Below are 10,808 nucleotides of genomic sequence, written 5' to 3'. Positions count from 1 at the left end.
TGTGTGTGTGTGTGTGTGTGTGTGTGTGTGTGTGTGGTGGTGTGTCTCGCGTGTGTGTGTGTGTGTGTGTTTGGAGTTTGTGTTTGTTGTCTTGTCTTGTGATGTGCGTGTGGTGTGTGTGTTTGTGTTTGTTTTGTGTGTTGTGTTTGCCATGTATGAAGAATGTTGTCCCTCTGTCGTCGTTGCATCTATGCAAGTATGTGTCTAAGTGTATCTATGTGTTTGTGTTCATGCCTCTTCATAACCTCAGTCCTTCCTAAATTGCGAAACATATGTGGTTGTTTTGTATACACAAAGCGATCTGTACATGAAAAATAGAAATACCGGGTTTCACCCGAACACGTGCGTGCGAAATGCGTGCAGAATTTTGCGAACTCTTGTGTACACCATATGTGCACACGCTCCCTCTTGGATGAAGCATATATGTCGCTTTTTTTACATATGTGCTCCGTGACAACCACTGTGTAGAGTGAACGCATATAATTTAGTGTAAATATATCCAATAAAAGTATACTCGAGATATCATTATACTCTCATATGATCTATATAGTCCCGTGTTTAATATAGTCATACGTTTATACCATTTAAGCAAAGGTATTCATTAATATGCAAAGTTTAATGAATGTGGTGGCCTGAGGTATGCGTTTGGTTGGAGGTATGCTGTGTGTATACCCCTTAGGCGGAAGGAAATGCACCGCGTGTGTGTTTGTGTGTGTGCTTGTGTGTCTGTTTGTGTGTGTGTGTGTGTGTGTGTGTGTGTGTGTGTGTGTGTTTGTGTGTGTGTGTGTGTATGTGTGTGTGTGTGTGTGTGTGTGTTTTGCTTTTGTTTGCGTGTCTGTGTGTGTTTGTGTGTTGTGGTGTGTATAGTTTTGTCATAACCCCCCCCCCCCCCTCCCCCCCCCCGCCCCCCCACCCCCCCTCCTTCACCCCAGACACACAACCTACCCTCTCCCGTTTTCTCCGTACCATTCCACCCCCCCAACCCACTCTTGTGTCCCTTACGACGCCCCTTCCAGCCCCGTCGCCCTCGCCCCCCTTCTGTACCCCCACCCCCCCCCCTCCCCCCCGTGTGTGTGTGTTTGTGCTTGTGCTTGTGTTTGTGTTTGTGTGTGTGTTGTGTGTGTGTGTGTGTCTGTGTCTGTGTAACGGGCGTTGTCTAGTCATTTCCTCCCTCACATTATTCGAGTTTTTCAGACATTGCATTTCATCATCTCAATCTCTCCCTCTCCCTCCTCCTCTACCTTCTTCTCCTCATATTTCACCTTCACCTCCTCGTCGTCATCCCCCTCATCCTCCTTTGCTTTATTCTCTCATATTTCACCTCCTCCTCCTCCTCCTCCTCCTCCTACTCCTCCTCCTCCTCTACCACCATCGGTTCTCCCTCTTCTTCTCTTTTGTCCTCATATTTCACCTTCTCCACCTGCCCCAGCTCTCCTCTTCTACCACCACCATTTCCTCTTCCACCACCTGTCCTATCCGATCTCCTTCTCATCCACCTCATTCACCTATCCTAGCTCCTCCTCCACTTCCTCCACCTGCCCTAGTTCCTCATCCACTTACTCCACCTCCTCCATCTAGCTTAGCTCCTCCTCCTCCTTCCTCCTCCCTCCTCCTTCTCTCCCCCTTCCCCTGCCTCCACCTCCTCCTCCACCTCTTCCATGATCGTGTATGGGCGGGAGGTCGAGGTGACGTCCGCTTTTATGGGCATCAGATAAAGGGTTGCCAGTTCGTGTTAAAGGTTGAATACCTAATTTAGGTATTCGAGAAGGGTGAAATATGGAAGGAAAAGTCATTAAAAAAAAGGAAGAATGAAAGAGTAAGAGAGATAGAGTGAGAGAGATAGGAGGTATAAGGGAAGAGGGAAGGAGGTGGAGGGAAGGATTGGGGGGACAGAGAAAGAGAGAAATAGAGAAAGAGTAAAGAGAGAGAAAGGGAGACAAGAAAGCTAATCAGAAAAGAGAGAAAAAAAGACAGACAACAACACAGACAGACCGACATGAAAAAAGGGAATCTCAAAGAACGAAACAAGAATGAAAAAGGGAACCAGACGAGAGAGAGAGAGAGAGAGAGAGAGAGAGAGAGAGAGAGAGAGAGAGAGAGAGAGAGAGAGAGAGAGAGAGAGAGAGAGAGAGAGAGAAAATGAAAGAGAAGTGAAAGAAGTGAGAGAAGTGAAAGGAGGAAGGCAGAGAGAGAGAGAGAGAGAGAGAGAGAGAGAGAGAGAGAGAGAGAGAGAGAGAGAGAGAGAGAAAGAGAAAGAGAGAGAGAGAGAGAGAGAGTGCAAGAGGAGGCGGTGGCAGGGGAGACTGTGGTAACTTTCACCTTGTGGCGCCCTTGGTTGGCCGGTGCAAGTCGGGCTAGGTGATGCCGCCGCTGCTGTCTCTAATGCCCCATGCCCTCCCCCCTCCCTCCCTCCCTCCCTCTCCACACACACACTGCCTGGCTAACCCTCGCATGCCCTCGCTCTCTTGTCTCTCTCTGTCTCTCTCTTTTTCTCTTTTTGTTTTTGTTTTTATTTTTATTATTGATTTGTCCTTATCTCTGTCTCTCTCTTTCTCTCCATTTCTCTCTTTTTCTTTTACTCTCACTCTCTCTCTCACTCTCACTCTCTCTCTCTCTCTCTCTCTCTCTCTCTCTCTCTCTCTCTCTCTCTCTCTCTCTCTCTCTCTCTCTCTCTCTCACTCTCACTCTCACTCTCGCTCTCACTCTCACACTCTCTCTCTCTCTTTCTATGTATCTATCTATTTATTTTTCAACCTGTCACCCTTTCCTTTTTTTCTATCTGCCTTTCTCTCCTTTTCCCCCTCTTTGCATACATCCATTTTCCAAACGTTTATTTATCCCGACTATTCATATAAACCCTAATAATCCAGCCGACATTGCAACTCCTTGCAATCATCTCCCGTTGCACACTACAACCTCTGTTTTCCGCCGTCGATCGTATATAAGTCATAACATCTTACTCACTCTCCCCCTTCACCTCCCCTCCCTCCCCTTCCCCTCCCCTCCCCTCACTATTCCCTACTCTCGTTGATTCTCCCCCTGACACTCTCCCCCCCCCACCCCCTTCCCTTCTCCTATTGACCCCCCCACACACACCCTCTTACACTGACCCTTTCCCCTCCCCCTTTCCTTCTCCCCTGACCCCATCCCCTATCCCTCGACTCACCCCCTCCTCCTCCTTCATCCCCTCCCCCTCCTCCTCCTTCATCCCCTCCCTCATCCCCTTCCCCCTCCCTCATCCCCTCCCTCATCCCCTCCCCCTCCTACAACCCCTCCCCTCCCTCATCCCCTCCACCTCCCTCATCCCTTCCCTTCCCCCTCCCTCATCCCCTTCCCCTCCCCCTCCTACAACCCCCCTGACCCTACCCTAACGGCCCCCCTTGGTCCTGTGGGATGCCGAGTGTGCCCGGCTTCAAGAACACCCATCTGCCGGCTGGTTTCGAGACGGCACAAGAGCCTACGCGAACGGGGCATGGGCGTACTAGGGAGTTACACGAACGCCCTAAACAGTCGGCGAGTGGAAGGAAGCCAAACATTACGAGTTAAGGAGCAATTGCGAGAACGATGGGCCATCTGCGTGCGAGTATGTGAGGCGAGTGAGCGAGCGGAGGTGGGCAAGCTACCAAATATGGCCACGCCTCCCTCCCTCCCTCTTTCTCTCTCTCTCAATCTGTCTCTCTCAATCTGTCTCCCTCCCACTCTCTCTCTCTATCTCCCTCCCACTCTCTCTCTCTCTCTCTCAATCTTTCCTCATTATATCCCTTCCTCTTTTATCTATTTCACTCTATTTCTCCTTCTCCTCTCTCTCTTTCTCTCTCTCTTTCGCTTCCTCTTCGCCATTAGTCACTCGTTCTCAACAAGTCTATACTGGTGGGGCGACCAGTCGGCGTGAAGATGCCAGGTGGATAGAGAAGAAAATATGAAGAGGGAACAAGATCCTTTGGAGGAAAATGAATACAAGTTTATACATTTCTAAGAATGAGAACAAGAAATAAATGAAGAATTGAAAAACGTGTCAAGGTTTTCCTCTTTCTCCCTTCCTCCCTAACATATATTTCAGGGCATGAAGTGGAAGAAGGAAGAAGGGAGAATGAACGGAAAGCAGAAGAAAAATGGAGAGAGAGAGAGAAGGAGAAGGAAATAAACCCCCGAAAAAGGAGAGAGACAGAGAGGAGAAAAAAAAAAACGAATGAGTGAAAAAGAACGCTCCGAAAGGAAGAGATTGCGAAAGAGAGAAGAAAGAAGAGAGAGAGAGAGAGAGAGAGAGAGAGAGAGAGAGAGAGAGAGAGAGAGAGAGAGAGAGAGAGAGAGAGAGAGAGAGAGGAAGAGAGAGAGAGAGAGAGAAAGAGAAAGAGAAGGAGAAAGAGAGAGAAAGAAAGCGAGAAAGAGCAGTATAGAAAGAGGAAGCCCCACACCCCGCCACCCGTACCCCGTCCCTCCCCGCCCAAAAAAAGAAGAAGAAAAAACACCTGCGATTAACGAGGACACAATTAGGACAACTTACCCACACGTGCAGATCTGGCAGATGCATTTCTCTGACGGCGTAACTGGCCGCTTCTCCTTCGCTCCGGCCTTGCTTGTCTTCTTCTTGTCTTCGACCACCATCTTCGTGGTCTTTCTTCGCTCGCTCTCTCTTTAATTACTCGATTAGTTGTCAAGTCTTTTATGGATTCTATAATCGAGGATCAGAGCTCTTTCGGGATTATTTTTTTTTTTAGTGAAAATCACGCTCCTAGAGTTCGACACAGCACAGGTAGTTGGCTTCAAGTCAACAACAGGTATCACGACACACAACGGAGGGAGGGATGTAGGGGGGACTTCTATAAAATATTAAAAAAAGGGGGGGGTCTCGTTTTAAATATATATATAAAAAAATTAAGATCGTGGCGTTCGAAGAGGACGAGAGAGAGGGGTGGGGAGGGAAAGGGGGGGATAATATTTTTTTTTTTTCTCCTCTTGAGAGCACCAGCGCTACACGTCCGTTCGTGGCAGCGACTTCGCTCAAACTGACTCGCCTTCGCTCGCCGACGTCGGGATGTTAGCTACGAGGAGTCTCCGTCTCGACTCTCCCTTCGCCTTCCGTCTCCGCCTTCGCCGAAACGCCCGTCTCCTCAGGGATTCCTCAGGGAGTGTGGGCGGGGACGGGGGCGAGGTTGGGGGTATAGGATAGGGAGGTTGGATAGGATAGGAGGGTCGGATAGGATGAGGTTAAGGATGGGGATGGTTGGGTACAAGATATTCTGTGCTTGAGAGCTTCGTGTCTTCCTCTCTTTGGGGGCTTCATTCAATCGTTTGTTTGTACACAGCACCTGAAAGGAGACGAAAGAGACAGGGGGTAAATATTTGATAAACGACACAATAACCTAAAGGAAAAAAGGAAGACAGGGAGAGAAGAAAACAAACAAACAGAAATGCAGCGAGAGAGAGAATAATGAAAAGAGAGATGAAATCTTACGAAACGAAAGAATATAAATACTATATCTCCCCCCATCCCCCCTCTACCTCCACCTTCCACCCCCCTCCCCCCCCAAAAAAAAAAAAAAACAGCGAGATAAAGAAAAAAATAAAATAAACAAATAAAATAATCAATAAAACAAAATCATACCTTCTTTTGATACACACCAAAAAGAAAAAAAAGAAAAGTAAAAAACTACAGAGGCTATGTATTTTAGTTCCTGTCATTCACGCCGTTGAAATCTCTCCGATTCGAGGATAAGGAAGATGGTGGAGAGGAGGGGGGGAGGGGGGACAAGTAGGGGGAGGGTGGGGGGAGGGGAAACAAGAAAGGGGTAGGTGGGGGAGGGAACAAGTAGGGGGGAGGGTGGGTGAGAAATAAGTAGGGGGGGGGTGAGAAATAAGTAGGGGGAGGGTGGGGGAGGGGAAACAAGTAGGGGGAGGGTGGTGGAGGGAACAAGCAGAGTAGGGGGTAAGGGGAGGGGGTGTAAGGGAACAAGTACGGGGGGAGGGAGGGAGGGTTAGAGAAGCCTTTTACGCGTACTCGTTTTAAAAGGCTGCAACATCTGCAATGTAGAATATATTATTTTGTTTCTTTTATTTTTTCTGTTATCAATTTGTAAACTTTGTTGAATAACTCTGCCTGCCTGTCTGTCTTCCTCTTTCTGTCTGTTTGTCTATGTGTCTATCTTAGTGTCTATCAGTCTGTTTACCTGTCTCTCGCTCTCTGTCACTCACTCTCTCTCTTTCTCTTTCTCTCTCTTTCTCTTTCTGTCTCTCTCTCTTTTCTGTCACTCATTCTCTCTCTCTCTCTCACTCTCTCTCTTTCTCTCTCTCTGTATCTCTGTCTCTCTTTCTCTCTCTCTGTCTCTCTCTCTCTATCTATGGCTCTATTCTCTCTCTCTGTCTCTCTTCTCTCTCTATATGTCTCTCTCTCTCTCTCTCTCTCTCTCTCTCTCTCTCTCTCTCTCTCTCTCTCTCTCTCTCTCTCTCTCTCTCTCTCTCTCTCTCTCTCTCTCTCGTCATGCAACACAATACAACGTGATGCGTGCAAGGAATCGTAGCGTTTCCTGTTTATTAGGCGACGGATGGGCGTGACGAAGGAAAAGAGAGAAAGAGAGAGAGAAAGAGAGCGAGAGAGAGAGAAAGAGTGAGAAAGAGAGAAAGAAGGTGAGATAGATAGATAGATAGATAGATAGATAGATAGAGAGAGAGAGAGAGAGAGAGAGAGAGATAGAGAGAGAGAAAGAAAGAAAGAGAGAGAATGAGAGAAAGAAGATGAGAGATAGAGAGAGGTAGAGACAGAGACAGAGACAGAGACAGAGACATAGAAAAAGAGAAAAAAAGAGAGATAGATAAAAATCCAGCAAGAACTAGAAACAGAAAACAAAGAAATGACATCATCCAAAGCAGAAGAACAGACAAACAACCAGACACCAGAACCAGACACACGGACAGACAGACAAATCAGCCAAGTCACACCTTGCTGGTACACACGTTGCAATTTCGTCATGCGAGGGAAATTTTTGGCAACAGCCGAACTTGTGGTGCATACAGGCCGGGATGGTCCACGGAGCATAAAACCAACACGGGAGAGAATATGTATATGTATATATGTGTGTATATATGTATATATATGTATATATATGTATATATATATATATATATGTATATATATATGTATATATATGTATATATATATATATATATATATATATATATATATATATGTATATATTTATTTATATATACATATATATATATATACATATTTATATGAATATAAATAGATAAATATATATATAATATATATAGATATATTTATATATATATATATAGATAGATATATGATGTGTGTGTGTGTGTGGTGTGTGTGTGTGTGGAGTGAGTGAGAAGGGAAGAGAGAATAGATGGAGAGAGAGAGAGACAGAGAGAGAGAGACATAGAGAGAGAGAGAGAGAGAGAGAGAGAGAGAAGGACAGAGAGAGAGAGAGAGAGAGAGAGAAGGACAGAGAGAGTTAAAGAAAATAAGTACCCTTATTTGGGTTAAATTAATCCAGGGACATATTTTGGGCGTTGAAGTCCGCTCATGAAATTCTAGGAAACCTATTGTTTGCTAAGAAAAAAAGAGAAGAAAATGGAGAAGAGAGAGAGGGAGGAAAATGAAAAAAGAAGGAGGAGGGATGAGCAGATGAATTGGAAAGGAGAAGAAGGAGAATAAGGAATAAAAGGGAGAGAACGAAGAGGAGTCATAAAGAAGAAAATATAAAGAAAGAGGGAAGGAAAGATAGCGTAGATGAGAGGGAAAGAGAAGAAGGTGGAAGAGAGAAGAGAAGAAAAAACATAGAGGAGAGAAAGAGAAGACGGAAGAGAGAGAGAAAAAATGAACATACAAGAAAAAGAAAGAAAGAAAAAATGAGAAAGAAAACAAAGAAAAAAAAAGAATAACAATAAAGAAATGAAAAACAAAAAAGAAATAAGAAGACAAAGAAGACAAAGATAAAAAAATCAAAGGAAGATAAAAAAAAAAAAAAAAAAATCACCCGATGGTCATTTTCCTTCAAAATAGCTCTTGATTCCTTCAAAATATCATCTTTATGGCGTTTCATCGCTTCTTCCGGTGAATTATTCTCATCTTTTTCTCTTCTTTTCTTTCCTCTTTATCTCGATTTCCCACTGATTCCCCCTTTTTTTCTATTTTTTCCATCTTCTTTTTATTATTTTAGTCTCGGATGATTTTTTTTTTCTTTTCTTTATTGTGTTTTTTTTATTATTATTTCCCACTGTTTCCTTCTTTATTTTATTTTTGTTTATCTCTTTTTATGATCTTATTCTCGCCTTTTTTTATCTTTCGTTTCTTTTCTTTTTTTATCTCGACTTCCCACTGTTTCCTATTTTATTTTATTTTCCATCTCTTTTTTTTTATCATCATTCTCGCCTCTCTTTATTTTCTTTATTTCTTTTCTTATCTCGATTTCCCACTGTTTCCTATTTTCATTTCTGTTGTTTATTCCCTTTTTCTCCTTTTAAAAAAAAATCAATTTCATTTTATTATCAATTCGGGGTTTTGTTTTCAGTTGAGGTCGAAGAACTTTTAAAACGACGAAAAGAAATGAAATTGATGGATAATTCTGAGGTATTTTTGCTCTTTCTTCACCGAAATTATTGTGATGAGTGTTATGATGATGATGATAAGGATAAGGATGATGTAAATGATGTAAATGATGGTTATGATAGGAATGATGATAATGAGGATGAGAATGGGGATAAGGAGGAGAATTAAAAGGAAGTAGAAGATGATAATGATGATGATGATGATTATGATGATGATGATGGGGAAGAGGAGGAGGAGGAGGGTAGGCGGATAATAATGATGGTGATGGTGATATTAATGATGATGATGATGATGGTGTGGTGATGATGATGATGATGATGACGATGATGATGATGATGATGATGATGAGGAGGAGGAGGAGGGGTAGGCGCATAATGATGATGGTGATATTCATGATGATGATGATGGTGATGATAATGATGATGATGATGATGATGATGAGGAGGAGGAGGCGATAATGATGATAATGATGGTGGTGGTGATATTAATGATAATGATGATGATGATGATGATGGTATTAATAGTAATGTGAGTTTTTTTTTTTATCTTTATATATCATACCTTCTTTACTTTTTTTGACTGCATGGGAAAGTTATGAAGGACATGTGTACAGTCATCTGAGGATCACACACTCGCGCACACACACACACACACAAACACATGCAGAAACGTACATACAGACATACAACACACACACATAAACACACACACAAACACACAATCACAAACACAAACACATACAAACACATGCAGAAACGTACATACAGACATACAACACACACAAACACGCACACACACAAACACAAACACAAACACACAATCACAAACAAACACACACACAAACACGCACACACACACAAGCACAAACACACACATACAAACACACACACACACACAAACACAAACACAAAAACACACACAAACATGCACACACAACCACACACACAAACACAAACACACACACAACATACAACCAACCTACCAACACATACAACCCAAAACATCAATCACAACCCCAACATAACGCACTCATAGACACTCAGCCAAGCACAACCACAACCCTGCTTGCAATAGTGCAGCGCAGGACGATATTTGCATTAAAAAAAGGAAAAAAAAAGACAGAAAAATAATGCGAGCAAAAACCTGTTTCTATTGAGATGTGGCGAAACCCCGATACAATGACCTTTTTTGCACTTTGCCTTGTTTCGTATTCTGTCGTGTGCTGTTGCTGGATGGATGTTGGTCTCTCTCTCTCTCTCTCTCTTTCCCTCGCTATCTGTCTCTCTCTCTCTCTCTTTCCCTCGCTATCTGTCTCTCTCTCTCTCTCTTTCCCTCGCTATCTCTCTCTCTCTCTCTCTCTCTCTCTTTCCCTCGCTATCTGTCTCTCTCTCTCTCTCTTTCCCTCGCTATCTGTCTCTCTCTGTCTGTCTGTCTGTTTGTCTCTCTATCTTTTTTTTTTCTCTCTCTCTCTCTTTCCCTCGCTATCTGTCTCTTTTTTTCTCTCTTTCTCCCCCTTTTTATCACTCCGTGTGTGTCTTTATTTCTCTGTCTCTGTCTCTCTCTCTCTCACTCTATCTCTCTCTCTTTCCCTCGCTATCTCTCTCTCTCTCTCTCTCTTTCTCTCTCTCTCTCTCTCCTCTCTCCTTCCCTCACAGAATATCCTACGATCCACTCATCTACCCATCCTTCTCCATCTATCTATCTATCTATCTATCCATCTAAACAAACAATCCAACCATCTGATGTGCTTGCGTGCTTGTGTGTGTGCATTGCATGACGACCTTAATTACATTCGAGAGAGAGACCGAAGCGTAGCAACCAAGCAGTCTTTTAAAAAGGAAGGAGACAAGCTAAATTAGACCTAATGTGCAGCAGAAAATACAACGCAAAGGTGCCTGCAGTCTCCCTGTTGCCGAACTTGGTGGTCTGTTGCAAGCACTTATGCATATACGTATGTGTGTAATTGTATGTACATGCTGGTACAGGGACATGCAAAACGCACATGCTTGGCTCGAAGTGTGGGTACCAGTTTCCTAGTTTCTTCTCCTTCTTATTTTTCTTTTTCTTCTTCTTTTTTCTCATTTTCCTTCTTCTTTTGATTCTCCTTCTACTTTTTTTTATTCTGCTTTTTATTCTTATTCTTTTTTCTTCTCCGTCTCCTTCTCCTTCTCCTCCTCCTTCTTCTTCTTCTTCTTCTTTTTCTTCTCATTCTTCTTCTTCTTCTTCTTCTTTTTCTTCT

At 43.5% G+C, this 10,808-nt stretch overlaps 1 protein-coding gene across 1 annotated transcript in view; it reads right to left on the bottom strand.

The window, feature by feature from the left end:
• Positions 1-10,808, bottom strand: part of LOC122268011 (uncharacterized) — a gene marked incomplete in the record, with an annotated part of 149,704 nt that overhangs the window by 37,492 nt on the left and 101,404 nt on the right. Inside the window, 1 exon segment of the mRNA XM_086536570.1 lies at positions 4,505-5,309. Within this exon segment, the coding sequence (XP_086392696.1) occupies positions 4,505-4,605 (101 nt within the window).

This window comes from Penaeus japonicus, unplaced genomic scaffold, assembly GCF_977035675.1.
Source record: "Penaeus japonicus unplaced genomic scaffold, GWHDUDI00000001_assembly GWHDUDI00000004, whole genome shotgun sequence".
NCBI lineage: Eukaryota > Metazoa > Arthropoda > Malacostraca > Decapoda > Penaeidae > Penaeus > Penaeus japonicus.
Note: the sequence above shows the minus strand (reverse complement) of the source record. Positions and strands in the feature narration are given on the sequence as shown.